The sequence below is a fragment of the Hippopotamus amphibius genome, chromosome 5, assembly GCF_030028045.1.
Source record: "Hippopotamus amphibius kiboko isolate mHipAmp2 chromosome 5, mHipAmp2.hap2, whole genome shotgun sequence".
NCBI lineage: Eukaryota > Metazoa > Chordata > Mammalia > Artiodactyla > Hippopotamidae > Hippopotamus > Hippopotamus amphibius.
Window position 1 is genome coordinate 174228237 of NC_080190.1, and position 20307 is coordinate 174248543.

At 57.5% G+C, this 20307-nt stretch overlaps 1 protein-coding gene across 4 annotated transcripts; it reads left to right on the top strand.

Annotated features, from left to right (window-relative positions):
* The first annotated feature begins 95 nt into the window (after positions 1-95).
* HSF1 (heat shock transcription factor 1) lies at positions 96-19970 on the top strand. Of its 4 annotated transcripts, none has more exons than XM_057736825.1 (14): positions 96-230; positions 14705-14813; positions 15126-15262; positions 15491-15615; positions 16898-16973; positions 17048-17109; positions 17198-17294; positions 17375-17511; positions 17594-17863; positions 18254-18337; positions 18970-19075; positions 19153-19218; positions 19305-19374; positions 19455-19970. In XM_057736825.1, the coding sequence occupies exons 1-14, from the start codon at positions 114-116 to the stop codon at positions 19658-19660; spliced, it is 1662 nt and encodes a 553-aa protein (XP_057592808.1). In that variant the 5' UTR covers positions 96-113; the 3' UTR covers positions 19661-19970. The 4 variants fall into 4 exon arrangements, with proteins under 4 accessions (XP_057592808.1, XP_057592809.1, XP_057592810.1 ...); XM_057736826.1 differs by having other exon boundaries at positions 17078-17109; XM_057736828.1 differs by lacking the exon at positions 96-230 and adding an exon at positions 2080-2398.
* Positions 19971-20307: the final 337 nt, after the last annotated feature.

A 20307-nucleotide genomic window follows, 5' to 3' on the forward strand; every position in this document is an offset into this window, starting at 1 on the left:
GTGCGCAGCGAGGGGCGGCGGCGCGGCCCGGGCGACAGGCGCGGCGGCGGCGCTAGCCCGGCCCTCGGCCCCTCCTCGCGGTCGCCACCTCCGCCTCTCCCGCCTCTCCCGGTATGGATCTGCCCGTGGGCCCGGGCGCGGCGGGGCCCAGCAACGTCCCGGCCTTCCTGACCAAGCTGTGGACCCTCGTGAGCGACCCGGACACGGACGCGCTCATCTGCTGGAGCCCGGTGAGGGGCGGGCGCGCGGCGGGCGCGCGGCGGGCGGGGAGGGCCCCTAGCTCGGCGCTCGTGGGCCCGGAGCGCGTGTGGCCTGCGGGCGGCGCCGGGGCCCCGCCGCGTCTCGGGTGAGCGGCCCGGCCGGCGCGGGCGGCCGCTCGGGAAGAAAGCGGGTCTCGGCGCGGGCGAGAGCAGGGCATCGTGAAGTGCCGGGGGCTCTGGCGACGAGCGCGGGGCTCCCCGCGAGCGCCGTGGTTTTCCGTCCCTGTCCGCGGTCGCCCGGCAGCGGCTCGTGTCCGCGGCCGGGGCCTGCGGGCCGGGGCCGAGCGGGGACCGTCGGCAGAAGCGGCGGAGAACCTGCCGCTCGCGCCCGGGCTGGGACGCCGCGTCCGGGGAAGGCCGGGGCCAGAGCGCAGGGCCGGCAGACGGGAGGCGTAGGCCGCGCTGGTCTGCGGAGCCCCTGGGCGCCTCCGGACGGGCTTGCGCTCCGAGGGCCCGGGCGCTGGCTTTGTCAGACTCCCCTGAGCGCTTCTCCTTCACGCCCCTGTGGCACGCTGCGTCCCCACTGCTGCCTGTTGCTTCAATGGTGGGCAGCGCTCCCGAAGAGGGGCCGTGCTTTCCCACAGCCTGTCCCGTTGCCACCGTCCCCTCGCGTTAGGCCTTGAACTTTGCCGAGTCAAGGAAATGACTCTATGTTTCCGTCTTTATTCTTCCTCCTCTTTTCCCTTTTTCTTAACTCCTAAACTTACCTGGTTTGGGGAGGGGCATCACAGATCTTTGGGGGTATTCCAAGCTTAATCCAACTGGGGTGACCCCCCCCCCCCCGACCCGCTCGCCGTTCTTGCTTAAAGGTTATGAAGCATCAGGCAAAGGCCCACCGGCAAGCTCTCTCTGGGCCCCACTGCCTGTGCTCTGGGCGGGGCCCTGGAGCAGGAAAGCGACAGCCCTGTCACAGTGGCTGCACCACTCGCCAGCTCTGGTGGCACTTTCTGCGGGGGTGGCGGGAGGGGGGCTGGGTTGGCTGCATCCTGTGCATTTGAGCCCACCTGGTCTGTCCGCAGGCCCAGCAGGGTGTGCTTGGCGCAGGACACAGTGGGGGGACGGACACTGCCAGGCAGGACAGAAACAGCACACTGGCTCTCACATGGAAGGAAGCCCTTTTCTGGGCTAGGCAGGGGCTGCAGAGCTGCCCAGCCCCGAGAAATGAGACAGCCCCCTGCCTGAGGCCTCGACGGTGCCCACACAAGCTGTGGGCCTCTGTTAAAAAGTCTTTGTGGAGACTTTTGTAGACTCGCCGTCCAGGGTCCAGCTTCCAGAGACCTTGGAAGGTTCTGACGTCTGTGCTCTTGGTGCCTTCCCCCTTGCGGTAGAACTTTTCTCCCTCTTCTGCCAAGAGGACTCTGAGTTTGACCTGGGAGACCAGGCAAAGGCAGCGGTGGGGTGGCTGAGCCTCAAGGCTGAGTGATGGTGGGGTCGGCAGTGTTGCGTGTCTGCACAGCCCAAGGGAGGGCCAACAGGTCGCTGCCCAGAGAGTCGTGTTGGCTCCCCCCCTTCCAGAACCCCTGCCAGTTACCAAAGCGCTTGGTGTGGAGCCCCCACCGAGTAGGCGGGGGGGGGGGGGGGGGGGGGGGGCTGCCCCTCAGAGGGCCCTGCGGGACCCCAGGCCCCACCCCCTCGGAAGCTGGAGGGGGTGGAGAGGCGGTGCGTCGCGGAGGGAGGCTCTTGTTTTTGGACTGCGGGCACTTCAGGGCCCTAAGAGTGAGGGCCTCTCTCTCCTAGGAACTGAGCGGCGCCAGGGCCCATCGCAGGTGGCCCGTGTGAGCACCGGCGGTCAGAGGGTCCCTCTGGAGGGGCTGGCTGGAGAGCACTCCCTGCGGTCCGTTCGCCAGCTCCCTGTGAGACCCCTTGAGGAGGGTCCCAGTTGCACCCAGACCCTCTGAGCTGGCCAAGGACAGTTTCAGGCCTCCCAAGACAGGCGGGGCTGCTCCTCCTCCTGGCCTGGGAGCCAGGCGGGCCTCAGCAGGCCCTCCACCCCGCCCTCGGGGATTGGCAGTGGCCCCGAAAGTCGAGAGGAGCACCCGGCGCAGGCTGCAAGGCTCCCGGTGCCCCCCGAACCTGCCAAGCAGGACAGCGGCCATCCCTGTCTGGTCTCTCCGCACAGCAGGAGGCCAGCCCCCCAGGTATTGGTTCTGTTCTTCCCACAGCCCCATGAGGAGGTGACAGCCAGCTTCTTAGAGACATGGGAACTGAGTCCCAGAGAAATGCAGACAAGAGGGAGGATGGCTGAGCCAAACCCGAAGTCCAGGTCTCTCGCTGGCATCCGGCTCTGGCTCACGCCTGCCCTCGCCACATTCCGCATCTCCTGGGTAGAGGGCAGCGCGAGGCCCGCACCCAGTGGGGTCCGGGCTCTGGCTCTACCCACTGCTTCCTTCACTTCACCCCAGCCACACTCGGACTGACCAGTGCATGGGTGTTCACACCCGCTGTATTTTGAATCTACACGAGAGCTCCCCTTTCTCCTTTTGGAGAGATATACAGGTGTATAGGTGGATGGACTGACGGACAGACAAGACAGGCAGAGATCTATAAACGACGGGCTCTGCATGTGGCCTCTCTGTTTCCTCCCGCCGGGGTCCCGAGGTGGGCAGGGGCTGGTGAGGAGGGGCATAGGGTCTCAGAAGGGCCTGGAGGGAGGGTCGATGGGAGCAGCACACCTGGGCCTGCCTGGCTCCCCTGGGCCGTGGGTGCTCGGAATTCTTTACTAAAGGACCAGGGAGGGGTCCGCAGGGCCCACAGGACCCACCCTGGAATGAGCAGTCAGCTCCCATCAGGTATCACAGATGCCAGACTAGAGACCCCAGAGCCTGCACCTCTGGCTGCAGGGTTTCCTTGAGATCTGAAGGGTGAATGGAGGCTGGCCTCGAAGGCTGTGGAAGGAGGGAGGCGGGCCCCCGGAATGTTTCCCGATCCTGGAGGCACTGGCAGCTGCCCCGCAGTCTCCTCCCACTGTGCCCCGGCAGTTACTGAGTCAGCAGAGTCACCCGTGTGCACACGTTCAGCGGGGCCTAGAGAAGCGCGCATGGGGCTGGGGGCCGGAGATGAGCAGGGATGCTTTGACCCTGAGCAGAAATAAGAAAATGACACGAGGACGGTGTAGATGGTCTTATTCTCGGTTGGTGACAAGACGAGGGCGGGGAGGGGACCGAAAGCAGGCTTCCCTTCTGCACCCTGCCTTGTGCCTCCCATCCCCCCCCCCCCCAGCCTGCTCTTCTCTGCCGTCACATCCACGTGGCTCTAGGGCTCAGCGCAGTCGGTGCAGGTACACACCCGCTGATCCGGAAGCACATCACACACGCCAGGCTCTGGCTGGGCAACGAGAACAGGAAAGTACTGAAGGTGCGGGGGGTGGGGGGGGGCCTCTCGTGGAACTACCATGATGTCAGTCCTGTTGAGCTGTGGGACCTTTGAGGAAATGTTGAAAGACAGAGACTGTCCCTCTATAAAGCTGTACGTACGTGCAGAACTTTGTATACGTTTCGGGTTGTTTACAGTCATGTAGGAAATAGGGCCACAGGCTCCAAATTTACAGCAAGACTTGATATTTGCTAAGAACTGCAACTCTGGGGCAAGGGCATTGCTCGCCAGCCAGAAGCTGGGCATCGGCTTCCCCCGGTACTGCCGTGTCCCATCCCTGGTTTCCGTTATATCCAAGGGAAAGTCGAGACTTCCTGCCGGAATTGCACGTGGTCAGCAGAGAAGGAGGGGCCTCGGCAGGGAGGAGGAGATACTGGCTTCTGTGGTGGACTCACCCGAAGGCCCTCTCAGACTTGTAACAGCCCTTAAGGGCAGGCTGGTGTGACACGTTCAGCGTGGGCTCAGCCCTCCACCCATGTTCAGCGTTGTTATTTAAACAGGGAACACGGGAGCCCTCCAGGTGCCCAGGCTTTCTGTCTGGAGGCAGTGTTCAAACTCTGAGGGCCTGCTACCAGAGAGGAGGAGCTGCGCGTGAGCCTCCACGGGTCTTGGCCAAGTGCTGCTTTGCCCGGCCCCGGTAGGGGGGCGGAGGGAACCTGGGAAGCCGCCCGAAACCCTTCCTGGGAGAGAGCAGCCGCCAACGAGCGTGCGGTGCGCGGTCACCAGGCTGACCTGGGACTGGCCAGGTGCTCACAGCCGGAGCCCTGCGGGGCCTCAGGATAGCCGTGGCTGGAAGGGGGGCTGACTTAGCCCCAGAGAAGAAGCTGCCCAGACACAGTGTGAGCGAGCCTAAAAACAAGCTTTGGAAGGATCCAGCTGGTCCTTTCCTCCAGAACTGAGGGGGCAGCGCTCTTACAAGGGGACGACTGAACGCAGACAGAACGTAGTCAGGTTCTTCGTGTCCAGGATCCAGTCAGAACTAGTGGACAGGGCCACTGGGCGTGAGAGCGTGGCCCGTGAACAGGGAAGGGAAGAGTCGCAGCAACAGCCCCAGGTGTGATGGAATCGGCACATCAAGAGAATTATTAAAATGCTCTGCGTGCGCAAGGAAGTAGAGCAAAAACATGAAGACGGAGAAATGGAAGATATGAGAAGGGAGGAAATTGAACAAAATATCTCTGGAATAAGTGTTCTGTGCAGAAGAACTCCAGATTATTTCTGTTGACTACCCCTTTAAAGAGGTTACACGTAATTCCCACCCTTCAGTGTGGGCTGCACACAGGGACTTCCTTCGGAGGAGGGCGGGGGGGGGGGGGGGGGGCAGGGGCTGTGCAGTGGAGACGCCTGACAGACAGGCCTCCGCCAGCAGTGATGAGTCACGTTGACGGGTGTGCCCTGACGTGCTGTGATGGCAGGGCTAGCCACCTCTGTGGTCTTCCTCTCCCAAAACTTATGTAACCCCGACTCATCATGAGGGAAAACATCAGACAAATCCAAATTGAGCACTGTTCTACACAGTACCAGCATAGCCCTCCTCAAAGCCGTCAAGGTCATCAGAAACCAGGAACGTCTGAGAGACTGTCAGTCGAGCATGACGTAAGGGTATGTGAATTGAATGTAACATCTTGGAAGAGGTCCTGGAACAGAAGGACATTGGGTAAAAACCGAGGAAATCTGAACAAAATCAGAACTTTGGTTAAAAATAAAGTATCAGTATAGCGATTCCTTACTGCTGTCGTATGCGCTAATGCAGGGTGTTAGGAACAGGGAAACTGGGCGTGGGGTCTGTGGGAACTCTGTACGGTCTAGCTTTTCTGTAAATCCAACTTTCTAAAATTAAAAGCTTGTTTTTTATAAGTCACTGGAGGAGATTCAACAGCAGATTAGAAACTGCAGAAGAAAAGATCACTGAATACTAGCCTAGCAAAAGAAACTATCCTCAGTAATCACAGAGGAAAAAAAGACTGAAAAAAGTGAGCAGAGCCTTGCAGGGATAATGTCACATGGTCTGCACACAATTTAAGTTCCAGAGTAAAGGAGGGAGGAGAATTTTAGAAATACTGGTTGAGGACTTCCCTGGTGGCTCAGTGGTTAAGAATCTGCCTGTCAGTGCAGGAGACACAGGTTCAATCCCTGGTCTGGAAAGATCCCACATGCCTCAGAGCTGCTAAGCCTGTGAGCCACAACTACTAAGCCTGCGCTCTAGAGCCCGAGAGCCACAGCTAATGAGCCCACATGCTGCAGCTACTGAAGCCCATATGCCTAGAGCCCGTGCTCCGCAACAACAGAAGCCACAGCAATGAGAAGCCCGCGCACCACAAGGAAAAGTAGCCCCCACTCGCCGCAACTAGAGAAAGCCCATGCACGGCAATGAAGACCCAACACAGCCAGTAAATTAAATAAATAAATAATTTTTTTCAAAAAAGAAATACTGGTTGAAATTTTCCCCAGTTTTTTTTTTTTTTTTTTTGAAAGCTGTAAACCCACAGATCCAAGAATTTCGATGACTCCCAAGGAAGATAAAGCACAAAACAACGATACAAATGCATACCACTATCAAATTGCTGAAAACCAGTGGCAAAGGGAAAATCTTACAAGCAGCCAGAAAAAGGAAGGAAGCTGCACGCGGAAGAACAGGATAAGAACGAGGCTGACTTCCTATCAGAGACAGCTTGAGGCCTGGGACTGGACAGGGCCCTGTATGTGGAAGTCTGGTCAGCATACTAGGAAGGGAAATTCATCAATCTCAGAAAAAGCTTGTACAAGAAAACCCCTGCTGCTAACATTGTACTGAACAGTGAAAAACTGAATACTTTCACCCAAGACTGGAGAAGAAGGCAAGGGTGTCTGTTATTACTGCTTTTCCTTAATGATATATTATTGGATGCCCTGGTCAGGCAATATGGCAAATATATAAATAAAAGACATCGATTGGAAAGTGAGAAATAAAACGCTCTAGTCATAGAAAACATTATCATTTACTTAGAAAATCCCAAAGAATCTACAAAAAAATAATTAGAGGACTTCCTAGGTGGCGCAGTGGTAAAGAATCCGCCTGCCAATGCAGGGGACACGGGTTCAAGCCCTGCCCTGGGAAGATTCCACATGCCACGGAGCAACTAAGCCCGTGACCCACAAAACAAAAACAAAAAAAAATAATTAGAACTAATGAGTGGTTAGTGAGGTCACAGGATTCAAGGCCAATATAGAGAAATTGATTATATTTCTATATACTAGTGATGAGCTGTTGAAAATGGAAATATTTAGAGTGCAATAAAAACCACAGAATATGTACTGGCTGTGTTATCTACGGTGTGTAACCAGTCACCTCTAAACTAATTGGCTAAAACAACAAACCCTTGTTATCTCCCAGTGTCTGAGAGCCATGAGCTGGCTGGCTCAGGGTCTCTCGTGAGGGTGCAGTCATCTTGAGACTCGGCTGGGGGGACATCCCTGGTGGTCCAGTGCTTAAGACTTCGCCTTCCAGTGTAGGGGGTGCGGGTTTGCTCCCTGGTCACACAGCTAAGATCCCCCATGCCTCACAGCCAAAAACCCAGAACATAAAACAGAAGCAACATTGTAACAACTTTAATAGTGACTTTTAAAATGGTCCGCGTTAAAATAGAATCTTAAAAAAAAAGTCTCATCTGGGTGCTGGCAGCCTCAGTTCCTCACCGTGTGGATCCCTCCTTAGGGCTGCCTTCAGCATGACAGCTTGCCTCCGCAGGGCAAGCGATCTGAGAGACCAGGAGCCCCAGGTGGCTTTGTAAGGTATTCTCAGACAGCACCATGTCTGCGGGATGCTGTTGGACACAGAGAGCATTCCTGGTGGATGGAGGGGACAGCACAGGCAGTGAGCTCCTGGAGGTGCGGATCCTTGGGGGCATTCTGTAACCAGATTGGTCACCATAAGGGTAACTCTTGCCACACACACACACACACACACAAAACATATATTGAAAACTATAAAACACAGCTAAGAAAAATTAAACACCTAAGTGAGAGAAATGTCATGGTCATAAACAGAAGATGCAGTATTGGTAAGATGAGTAGATTCCACATCATCCCAGTGAAACCCCAGCAGAAATTTTTGTGTGTGCTAACCCTCAGTTTATATGAAAAAGCAAAGGACAGAGAATAGTCATTTTTTTTTTTTTAAAGTGGAACGAAGTTGGAAGACTCACACTATCTGAAACTAAGACTTACTGTAAAGCTGTAATCAATACAGTGATATTGGCATAACTATAAACATAAATAAGTGGAACAGACTAGAGAGTCCAGAAACAGGCCCACCCACTCAAGGTTATTTAATTTTTGACAAAGACACCACAGTAGTTCAGTGAGGAAAAACTGTCTTTTCAACAAATGGTGCTGGAATACTTGGACTTCCACAAGCACAAATTGGAGCCTGTCCTGTGCTTAATACCATATGCAATTAAATGAAACAGACTGACATATAGGCGCTGAAACTATAGAACTTCTAGATGGAAGACACCGAGACACAGATGTTTGCAGCACTTATTCATAACAGCCAAAACCAGGACACAACCCACGTGCCCGTAAACTAGTGAGTGGAAGGCAGGCACTGCCCAGCACTGTAAGAGCAGCAGGCAGCACACCCTTGCAGCGCGGTGGCTGCCTCTCAGAGGCGTCATGCGAAGTGAACGGCTGCGTCCCCTGCGATTCCATTTATGTGACGTTCTGGAAAATGCAAAACTGTAGTGACGAAAGTCAGATCAGTGGCTGTGGGGGGGAGGGGTTGACTGCAAAGGGACATAGGGGTGATGGGGGGATGGAAATGTTTTCTGTCCCTTGCTTGTGTGAGTAAACAGCTGTGTCACAAATGGAGAACTATTCATTTGAAATGGTAAACGTTGGGGCTTCCTAGGTGGCGCAGTGGTTGAGAATCTGCCTGCCAATGCAGGAGACACGGGTTCGATCCCTGCTCCAGGAAGATCCCACATGCTGCAGAGCCACTAAGCCTGTGCACCACAACTACTGAGCCTGCACTTTAGAGCCTGTGAGCCACAACTACTGAGCCCATGTGCTGCAACTATTGAAGCCCACGTGCCTAGAGCCCGTGCTGCGCAACAAGAGAAGCCATGGCAATGAGGAGCCCGCGCACCACAACAAAGAGTAACCCCTGCTCACTGCAACTAAAAAAAAAAGCAAGCCCGGGCACAGCAAAAAAAAAAAAAAAAAAAAGACCCAAGACAGCCAATAAAATAAATCAATAAATAAAATGGTAAACTTTGTATAGATTATAGCTTCCTGTTCAGAGAGATGGCCGTGTGTCCCAGATGGCCAGCCATGTGCAGATGCCAGTCGGCCAGCAAGGGTGGAGCTCAGCAGGCCGTCTGGCCTGGGGCTGAGCCAGGTCGTGCGGGTGGGGGGTAGACCACATGGGGGGACAGAGGCACGGCAGCAGCCTGCAGACACCACCGTCAAGACACAAGAGCACAGCCTCCGGAGGAACCCGTTTTCTCTCCTCGCCTTCCATGTGGGAGGGTCTCCATCTCCTGTGCCACAGACATTCCCCACGTCCACCAAACTCTTCCTGTCTGAGAGTGTGAGAGAGCCACCTAAAGCAGTGCTAAAACGGAAACAAGAATGGCTTCTAAGCTTCCACAGTAAAGTGAAAAAACAAGGGACTTCCCTGGTGGCACAGTGGTTGAGAATCCACCTGCCAATGCAGGGGACACGGGTTTGAGCTCTGCTCTGGGAAGATCCCACATGCCGCGGAGCAGCTAAGCGTGTGTGCTACAACTACTGAGCCCACACGATGCAACTACTAAAGCCTGTGCGCCTAGAACCTGTGCTTCACAACAAGAGAAGCCACCACAGTGAGAGGCTTATGCACCACAACGAAGAGTAGGCCCCGCTCTCTGCAGCTAGAGAAAGCCCGTGTGGAGCAACGAAGACCCCGCACAGCCAATAAATAAATAAATAAATAAATAAATAAAAATTAAAAAAACAAAAAAAAGTAAAAGAAGAGCAAAGTAAGCCGAAAGCAAGCAGAAGACAACAAAAATCAATGAAATTGAAAACAGTAAAACATGGTAAATGAATTCAAAAGCTGAATTTTTTTTTTAAATAATTGTGTGTTTGTTTGTTTATTAGCTGTATTGGCTCTTCATTGCTGCACAGGCTTTCTCTAGTTGCAGTGAGCGGGGGCTTCTCATTGTGGTGGTTTCTTTTGTGGAGCACGGGCTCTAGGTGCACAGGCTTCAGTAGTTGTGGCACGTGAGCTCAGTAGTTGTAGCTCAGGGGCTCTAGAGCACAGGCTCAGTAGTTGTGGCTCATGGGCTTAGTAGCTCCGAGGCATGTGGGGTCTTCCTGGACAAGGGCTCAAACCCATGTCCCTTGCATTGGCAGGCAGATTCCTAACCACTGCGCCACCAGGGAAGCCCCAAAAGCTGAATCTTTGAAAAGATCAAGATTGGTAACTTATGGCATGACTGACAAAAGAAAAAAGATGTAAATTACTGATATCAGGAACAACAGGACATATCACTGCAGATGCCACAGGTGGTAAGTTGATAATAAGGAAGCACTACAAACAACTCAGTGCATGTAAAGTTGATAAAATTGACTAATTCCTTGAAAAGCACAAACTGCCAAAACTCACCCAAGGTGAAACAGGTAACTATTAGTGGTCCTGAGTCTATTAAAGAAATAGAATTCCTAGTCATAAACTTTCCTAAAAAGAAACCTTTAGGCCCAAATGATTAGAGGAAAACAGTCCAAGAAAATTACAGACCGATATCCTTCATAATGTCTTCTATAAAATCTTAGCAAATCAGGGGCTTCCCTGGTGGCACAATGGTCAAGAATCCGCCTGCCAATGCAGGGAACACAGGTTCGATCCCTGCTCCAGGAAGATCCCACATGCCGTGGAGGAACTAAGCTTGTGCGCCACAACTGCTGAGCCTGCACTTCAGAGCTCGTGAGCCACAACTGTTGAGCCCATGTGCCACCTCAACTAGAGAAAGTCCGTGTGCAGCAACAAAGACCCAACACAGCCAATAAGTTAATTAATTTTTTAAAAATGTTTAACAACAGAAAAAGTTTAGCAAATCAAATTCAGCAGTACATAAAAAGAATGTCACAATAAATGGGATTTATCCCAGAAATGTGAGGATGGTTCAAGATTTTTAAATCAATATAATCCAGCATGTTAACAATCTGAGGAAGAAAAACCACATGATCATACTATTTTATTCAGAAAAAGCATTTTAAAAAACTTGACATTCATGATACTAAAAAAAAATCCTTCAGGAAACTAGCACTAGCAGGGACCCTGCTCAGCTTTATACAAAAGGATCTTCAAAACCAACCAAACAAAAAACCCTACACCTAACATCATACTTAATCGTAAGACACTGAATGCTTTCCCTTTAAGATAAGAACAAACACAAAGTGTGTTTTCACCAATTCTAGCTAATATTGTATAAGAAGTCCTACCCAGTACATGAAGACAAGAAAGAGAAATTAACGGCTGCCTGGGGTGAGGGTAACCCAAGCCCCAGTATCCTCAGCCTGCCATGCCTGGGCAGAGCCTCCATGCCACAGGTGGGGGCAAAATGGGGACGGGGACCCACAACCTCACCAGGAGTTTAATACAGCCTCTTCACCTCCACGCTGGACAGGGTGAGGAATGCTGGTGAAACAGAAAGCCCTGGCTGTGAGCCGAGGGGGAGGAATCCCCACCTTCCAGGCCACAGCCTCCCGGAGTGTCCCGTCATCCAGGGAGCGCGTGTGAGGAGGAGGGGCAGGTTGTGGCTAACATGGTACAGACTCACTGTTCCTACTGAGGTTTAGATTTTCGTGAATAAGTGTTTCTTCATTTGTTATGTGCCTTTGCAGCAGTTTCCAGAGACTTGAGAGGACTTGAATAAGCTTTGTTTTCCCTCCTGGGAGTGCTTTGCTGAGTGGTCTCCTCAGCTGCCTTCCCAGACGTGGGAACCTTGCCTCATCTTCAAAGGACAGCTTTGCTGGATATAGAATTCTGGGCTGACAGGTTGTTTCTCTTTCAACACTTTTTAGTATGTCATCCCACTGGCTTCTGGCCTGCATGGTTTCCTTTTTTTTTTTTTTCCTTTTAATTTTTTATTTAATTAATTTTTTTATTGGCCGCATTGGGACTTCGTTGCTGCACATGGGCTTTCTCTAGTTGCGGCGAATGGAGGCTCCTCTTCATTGTGGTGTGTGGGCTTCTCGTTGCAGTGGCTTCTCTTGTTGCAGAGCACGGGCTCTAGGCACTCAGGCTTGGTAGTTGTGGTATGCAGGCTCAATAGTTGTGGCTGGCGGGCTCTGGAGCACAGCCTCAGTAGTTGTGGTGCACAGGCTTAGCTGCTCCGCGGCATGTGGGGTCTTCCTGGACCAGGGATCGAACCCGTGTCCCCTGCATTGGCAGGTGGATTCTTAACCACTGCACCACCAGGGAAGCCCCCCGGCATGGTTTCTGATGACCAACTAGTTGTAATTAGGGATTCCTTGTACATGATGGGTCCATTTTCTCTCACTGCTTTCAGGGTTCTTCCTTGGTCTTTTCTTTCTTCAGTTTGATTATGGATATCTAGATGTGACTTTGTTTGAGTTTATCCTTGTTGGAATTTGTTTAGCTTCCTGGATATTTTTCAAGTTTGGGGAGTTTTCTGCCATTATTTCTTGAGATATGCTTTCTGTCCCTTTCTTTCCTCTCCTTTATACAGAGGTTGGCCTTTAGTGGTGTCCCAAATGTCTCTGAGGCCTGTTCACTTCATTCTTTTCTCTTTCTGTTCCTCAGCCTAGGTCATCTCAGTTGACTGTCTTCCTTCACATGTGCTGATACCTTCTTCTTCCTGCTCTGATCTGCTGCTGAGTCCGCTGGTGAAGGTTAAATCTGAGTGGTTACACTTTTCAACGCCAAGAATTTTTGTTCATGTTTATAACTTACGTCTTTATTGTTATTCTTTTTTCTAAGACGTATTCTCGTGCTTTATTTCTCTTTTTCCTTTTAAATATTTATTTGGCCTCATCAGGTCTTAGTTGTGGGATCTTCATTGCAACATGCGGGTCTCTTGTTGCGGAGCACGGGCATTTATTTGCAGCGTGTGGGCCTCTCTCTAGTTATGGTGTGTGGGCTCTCCAGTTGTGGTGCTCAGGCTCTAGAGCATGCAGGCTCAGTAGTTGCAGCACATGGGGCTCTCTTGTTGTGGTGTGTGGGCTCTAGAATGCGCAGGCTTAGTTGACCCATGGCATGTGGGATCTTAGTTCCCTGATCAGGGATCAAACCTGTGTCCCCTGCACTGGAAGGCAGATTCTCAACCACTGGACCACCCGGGAAGTCCCACTTTCCTTTATTTCTTTAGATGCTGTTTTCGTTTTGTTCTTTGAACATATTTCAAGTATCTGATTTTAAAGTCTTTTGTCTAATAAGTCCAACATCTGAGCTTCCTTAGGGACAGTTTCTTTTGGATGCTTTTTTCCTAGTGTATGTGTCATACCTTGTTTCTTTGCATGTCTCATAATTTTTTGTTGAAAGTTGGACTTTCCATTAACATAATGTGGAATTTGTTAAACTCAGTATCAGATTTTCCCCATTTGCCAGGACTTGTTGCTGTTTCCTGTCATTGCTGTTTGTTTGTCTAGTGGCTTTTCTGAACTAACTTTGGGCAGTTTGTGTTCTTTGCTGTGTGTGGTCAGTGAGGTCTCGGCCCAGTGAGCTCAGTGGTCAGGGAGTGGAGGGAGCAGGAGTGTCCTTTACTGCCTGAAGACAGTAACCCTCCAGTCTCTACGGCAACTCTTTGTGCCGCGCGCCCCCACCTGCCAGCCAGGTAGTTGACACCTTGACTTTCTCTTCCACTTCCTGCTTACGCAGAGCCTCAGTCAGCCAGAGGCACGAGGGCCTTCTCGGGTCTCTCCTGGGCGTGCACACAGCTCCACACGTGCCTGTGACTTCTAGATCCCCAGGAGTATTTTGGAGCTTTCCACAGCTCCTCTTGGCCTCTCCCTCCTCAGCTCTTCCTTTCGTTTTCTGGCTAGCCTGTTTTTCCCTGTTGGTTGTCCGCTGTCCTAGACAGCCACAAGCTTTAAAATTGTCTCTAGATGTTCCCAAGAGACATCCCTAGGGAAACGCCTTTTTATCCTGGGAGAGCTTCCGGTCAAATCAAACAAAAATGGCCTTGCAAGTGGAGTCTCCCCGGGAGTTGCCACACAGACCTCGCAGGAGCCCAGCCCCATGCTCACCCGTGGCCTCCAGCGTGCTGCTTCTCCCGTGGTTTCAGCTGTTGGTTTCCACAGCTGCGGGAGAGGCGGTGGGGACAGGACGAGTTAGGACGTCGCAGCTCGCTGACCTCATTGAGATTCAGCTGCTTCTGGAGTAAACTCCTCCCGTGTTGCTGCAGTCCTTTGGGTGATTTTCAGAGCTCTGGAGAAGTTGACTCATATTTTTTGCTAGTCGTCTTAATGCTTCTTGGGAGGAGAAAAGCTTTAGTGGTCCCTCCTCCTCCGTTTCCCCTCACCTCACACACTCACACCTCTTTATGTCACGTCCACGTCTGTGTCGAGAAGCACTGCTCCGTCCTGGGTGACGCCGGGGCGGGCTCTTCCGGCTCTTCCTTGTCCCCCATCCCAGGGGAGGCCCGCGCCCAGCCCCAGGCCCTGCCAGCCATGTCACCCTCCTGGTGGCTTTTGGACTGACATCAGGAACGAAGCGGGAGAGCGGCGTAGCGGTTTTTTCCGTCTCTGTTTTTCGTCTGTGTTGCCAAAAGAGAAACGAAGCTGCATTTCTGAGCATGGCTGTGTTGTTTTCCTCCAGAGTAACTGAGATGAGGTTCCCGTTTTCTTAGCGGCCTCCATCTGGGGTCTTGGCTGTTCCTAGGGGGAATCTGCTGATTAACGCTAACTCAGGGTCCCCGAGAGAGGGGCCTGCCGTGCTGAGGTGCTTCCTCAGTGGCCCTCCATGGTCCGGGCAGGCAGGCCTCCGGCGAGGGTGCAGGTCCCCAGGGTGGCCTCCACCGGCCCAGCCCTCCAAGGCGGGGCGCAGCCCCTGTGCGGAGGCGGCCGCGGTGACCCCGCGTCTCCTGTAGAGCGGGAACAGCTTCCACGTGCTGGACCAGGGCCAGTTCGCCAAGGAGGTGCTGCCCAAGTACTTCAAGCACAGCAACATGGCCAGCTTTGTGCGGCAGCTCAACATGTGTGAGTGCGCCACCCGGGGTCCCGCCTTGGCCTGGTCCGCGGGTGGGGTGCAGCCCCCAGGCTCTGACCCTGGGTGGCCTGTGTGGCCCAGAGCCCATGTGCCTGCGGGGGGGGGGGGTGTCTTGGGGGGCATGGAGTCTCCCTGAGACCAAGAGCGCGCAGCCAGCACAGGCGGGGCTCTCAGGAAGGCAGAGCCCCCGCCCCCGCCCCCTCCGCCAGCCTCCCCTGTCCTCCGGGGGGCGGCGGCCGTGCTGGAGGGAGGGCTGGGCCCCCAGCCCTGAGGCAGCGCCCGCCCCCACCCCATCCGCGCAGATGGCTTCCGGAAGGTGGTCCACATTGAGCAGGGTGGTCTGGTCAAGCCAGAGAGGGATGACACGGAGTTCCAGCACCCGTGCTTCCTGCGCGGCCAGGAGCAGCTCCTCGAGAACATCAAGAGGAAAGTGACCAGCGTGAGTAGCCATCCTTGGGCCTCCCTCCAGGCCGTCAGTGGGCGCCGCGTCCACGCGCTGCCCTGCTGGCCCAGCCGGGCTGCGTGGAGCCCTCGTCCTGCTGGCTGCCCCTCCCCCATCAGCCACCGCAGCCAGGGCCCCTCCAGACCGGCAGCCCCTTGGCCCCTTCTGCTGTGTCCCGCCCCTCCCCCCCAGGCCATCTCAGTGACTGCTCCCCTGGGGACCCAGGTGTCCACCCTGAGGAGCGAGGACGTGAAAATTCACCAGGACAGTGTCACCAAGCTGCTGACGGATGTGCAGCTGATGAAGGGGAAGCAGGAGAGTATGGACTCCAAGCTGCTGGCCATGAAGCAGTAGGTGCTGGGGCGCCGGGCAGGGAGGTGGAGGGGCGGGGTGGGGGCAGGCGCCGGCCAAGGACCCCTCCCCCCGCCCCACCTCTGCACGGCAAGTGGCAGACACGTTAGGCCTTCCGTCCTCCAGACAGAACTCGGTTCAGGCTTGTGCGGCCTCCCGGGCCTCTGCCGGGCTGGACTCGTTTCTGGGAGGTGGAGGTGGGCCCGGTTCTGAGGCAGCAGGCAGAGCGGGGCCCAGCGCAGCGACCACACCCTCGGGCTCCGCACCAGCCCCGCGTGCACACCTGGCGTCACTCAGCAGGCTCGCCTCTCCTCAGGCCTGGGAAGCAGGAAGCACTTTGGGTTCCCTCTGGAACCCCTGCCCCTGGGCCACGTCTGGCCACCACAGAGCCAGCCCCAGACTCCCGCCAGCCAGGACCTCCACGGAGGCGGCTTAGGTCTCCTCCCACGTACTTGGGGCCCCGGGGGCCTCAGGATCCCCAGCCTTGGGTGGCTGTCCGTGGCTCGGTGTGGCCTCGTCGCCACGCGGGGTGGGCCGTCACACCCCCAGACCAGGAGAAGGCTCCTGGGCCCCGACTCTGCACATCAGGGCCCAGTAGAAGACCCTGGCTGGCCGACACCTGGAGATGGGACCAGGTGAACGTGGCCTCTAGGACACACACTCCTCTCAGGGTGAGACCAGGAGGGTCTGTTGTGTGTTAAGAAGTCATGCTGGGGGCTGAGCAGTGCCGGCCCCCTGGAGGGAACAGACTGTTGGCTGCTCAGGTGGCCCTTTCTGCCCCTTAGGGCCACCTCTGATCTCCTGACGGCACAGGACAGCCCCCACATGCCACTGGGCGGCCCGAAAGCTGCGCTGCCCCGTCTGTCCCCGGGACCCCTTCCCATCCTCGGCATCCGTCCGGGGGAGACGACCGAGGGTGGGGCCGGCGCTCAAGGCTCGGCCGCCTCTGCCGTGACCGAGGAGGCCCCGGGGGTCTCGGCCCAGATCCTGGGCCGCACCCGGCACGCCCTGCCCTGGTCTCCACCGCAGCCCCACTGCCTCCGCGCCTGGCACCCCCGTGCATCCTCTCCTCACAGCGCAGCAGCGCGAGGAGGGGCAGGGAGCCCTGGCCCGGCCCCCAGTCCATCCCACAGCCCGTGCTCTTGTGGGGTGGGGACAGGCCGGTGGCTGGGCTGGTGGCGAGATGCAGTCCCCGCAGCCCTAGTCCTGACCCTGCCCGGGGTGGGGTAGAGTGTCCCTGGGGCCGTCCGCCACCCCCTGACCCCACCTGGTCTGTTGCAGCGAGAACGAGGCCTTGTGGCGGGAGGTGGCCAGCCTGCGGCAGAAGCACGCGCAGCAGCAGAAAGTCGTCAACAAGGTGCGAGGCCACCCGGCAGGGCGTGGGGTGCGGGGCCCGGTCCGCGGCCGGGCTGACCTCCTCTCCCCCTGCAGCTCATCCAGTTCCTCATCTCACTGGTGCAGTCAAACCGGATCCTGGGGGTGAAGAGAAAGATGTGAGGCGCTAGGCATGCCCGTCTCCCGCTGGCTGTGTCCCAGGGGCCGCCAAGGACGGGCACACCGCTAACCCGCCCCTCCCCACAGCCCCCTGATGCTGAACGACGGCAGCTCCGCACATTCCATGCCCAAGTACGGCCGGCAGTACTCGCTGGAGCCCATCCACGGCTCGGGCCCCTACTCGGTGAGCCACGGGCCCGCGGGCGGGGTGGGAGGGTGCCGCTGCAGCGCGCGCTGCACGTGGCCGCCTCCCTTTGGTTGCAGGCTCCGTCCCCGGCCTACAGCGGCTCCAGCCTCTACTCCCCAGACCCTGTTGCCAGCTCCGGACCTATCATCTCCGACATCACCGAGCTGGCGCCCGGCAGCCCCTTGGCCTCCGTGGGCAGGAGCGTAGACGAGAGGTGGGGCCCGGCGCCTTCCCAGCAGGCGGGAGCGGGAGGGGCCGGCCGAGGCGCCTGCTGACGGGTGTGCCCCCCTGTGCAGGCCCCTATCTAGCAGCCCCCTGGTTCGAGTGAAGGAGGAGCCCCCCAGCCCCCCCCTGAGCCCCCGGGCAGAGGATGCCAGTCCCGGCCGACCGTCCTCCGTGGTGGAGACACCCCTGTCCCCGACCGCCCTCATTGACTCCATCCTGCGGGAGAGCGAGCCTGCGCCTGCTGCCTCAGCCGCACCCCTTGCGGACGCCGGGGGCCGCACCCCCTCGCCCCCGCCCACCTCGGCCCCCGAGAAGTGCCTCAGCGTGGCCTGCCTGGACAAGTGAGTGCCGTCCGCTCACGCGCCGGCCCTTGGAAGCACGGCCAGGCCTCTGCCGAGGACCGTCTGCAGGGCTGGACACGGGGTGGCCCTCAGGCCTGCGCACAGGGCTTGACGGAGATGTCCTGGCAGCCCTGGCCCCGAGCACGAAGTGCGGGCTGGGGAGGGAGACAGACGTCACCCAGGTGGTCTCACAGCCCCTCTGCCACAGGAGCCCGGGCGTGTGGCCAGGCAGGCCTGCACACCGGCTCTCCAGGCCACCATCTCCTGCGACAGGCTGCCGGGTCCCTGTGTCCGTCCTGCTGCCCCAGAGGTGGGCAAGCAAGGGTGGGGGCTTGGAGTCTGCCTGGCCCCCACCTGCAATCGGGGGGCTCTTGTCTTTCTATCTTGCAGTTTGGCTCGCGCTCCACAGATGTCTGGGGTCGCCCGCCTCTTCCCCTGCCCCTCCTCCTCTCTGCATGGCCGAGTCCAGCCAGGGTTAGCGCTGTCCCACTGGGGAGGGGGGAGGGCTCCGCCAGAGCTCGGGGCCCCCCCCAGCCGCGGACCAGACCCCAGCCCGGCTGTGAGCACTCGATCCCGCCTGGCGAACAGGCGCCCCGGGCCCTCTGCAGCAGGGACTGGCCCCCCCCGGGCTCTGGGGCCCCAGCCAGCGCCCCGAGCCGCTGGCTGGCTGAGGACGGCCCGGGTGCTGTGCTGAGCCGCCTCCTGAGGGGGGCGGGGGGGGTGTTGGTCGCAGCCTCCAGGCCCGGTCTCGTTCCTAGCAAGCACCAGGGGAGAGGCTGGCCCACCCCTCGCCGAGCACGGCTCCTCTCCTCTTCCTGCTGTCTTCTGGTGCAAAGACCCTACCCAAAATGCAGCCAGAGGCCTTACGGGGCCTCACAGGGATGGCGGGGCCTGAGCTGCTCACCCCAGTGGCCACACGCACTGCCCCACTGGGCCCGGGCTGGCAACACAGGGGCCCCACTCTGGAGGGCCTCTCATGAGCCCGAGTGGGCTGGGTGGTGGCCAAGGGGAGCCCTTCTCTGGCAGGTAGGCGTGAGCACCAGCAGGAAGGCGCCTGGGCGGGGATGCCCAGGTGCCACTTTACCCACGTTCCTCACCCTGGCCAGGACTGAGCTCAGTGACCACTTGGACGCCATGGACTCCAACCTCGACAACCTGCAGACCATGCTGACCAGCCACGGCTTCAGCGTGGACACCAGCACCCTGCTGGACGTGAGTCCTGGCCCTGCCCGCGCCCGCCCTGCTCTGCTCACAGGCGCAGCCTGACTGCCCTCCCCCCTTCCCTGCAGCTGTTCAGCCCCTCGGTGACCGTGCCCGACATGAGCCTGCCCGACCTTGACAACAGCCTGGCCAGCGTGCGTAGGCGGCGGGGGGGGGGTGGTGCGGGGGGGACGCTGGGGGGCGAGTGGAAACCCTAACCGTGCTCGCTCCCGCCCGGCAGATCCAGGAGCTCCTCTCTCCCCAGGAGCCACCCAGGCCTCTTGAGGCAGAGCACAGCAGCCCTGACTCAGGTGAGCGGAGCCCTCCCGCCCGCGCCCACCCGCCCTGTGCCCTCCCGCCAGCTCCTGACCCGGTTGCTCCCCACCCGCAGGGAAGCAGCTGGTGCACTACACGGCCCAGCCCCTGCTCCTGCTGGACCCGGGCTCCGTGGACGTGGGGGGCAGCGACCTGCCGGTGCTCTTCGAGCTGGGGGAGGGCTCCTACTTCTCCGAGGGGGACGACTACGCAGAAGACCCCACCATCTCCCTGCTCACGGGCTCTGAGCCCCCCAAAGCCAAGGACCCCACTGTCTCCTAGATGCCCCGGGAGGAGGGCTGTCCGGTGCCCTCCCCGACCCTCCCTGTGCAGGGCTGGTCTCAAGAACCTGGTACCAGGCCGGCTGGGTGGGCGTGGCCTCCAGTCAGCACCGAGGGCCCGGCCCCGCGATCCGTGGCTTGCTGGGGCCTCCGTGGCCGCACTCGGACGGACCCGTACGCGGGTGTTCATAGAATTGTATTTTGGATTTTTACACGAGAGTCCCCCTTTCCCCTCGCGTAGAGATATACAGGCATACACATGGACGGACGGACAGACGAGACAGGCAGAGATCTATAAACGACGGGCTCTGCACGTGGCCTCTCTGTTTCCTCCCGCCGGGGTCCCGAGGTGGGCAGGGGCTGGTGAGGAGGGGCACAGGGTCTCAGAAGGGCCTGGAGGGAGGGTCGATGGGAGCAGCACACCTGGGCCTGCCTGGCTCCCCTGGGCCGTGGGTGCTCGGAATTCTTTACTGAAGGACCAGGGAGGGGTCCGCGGGGCCCACAGGACCCTCTCGCCAGGTCTGCACGAGGGGCCCAGGTGGGGGAGTCCCGTGCGCCTGTGCAGCAGGGCAGCCCCCACTCTGCACTCAGGTCACAGGGTGCTGGGCTGGCTGCGGGCGGGGGCGGGGGGGGCAGCACCATGGGGTC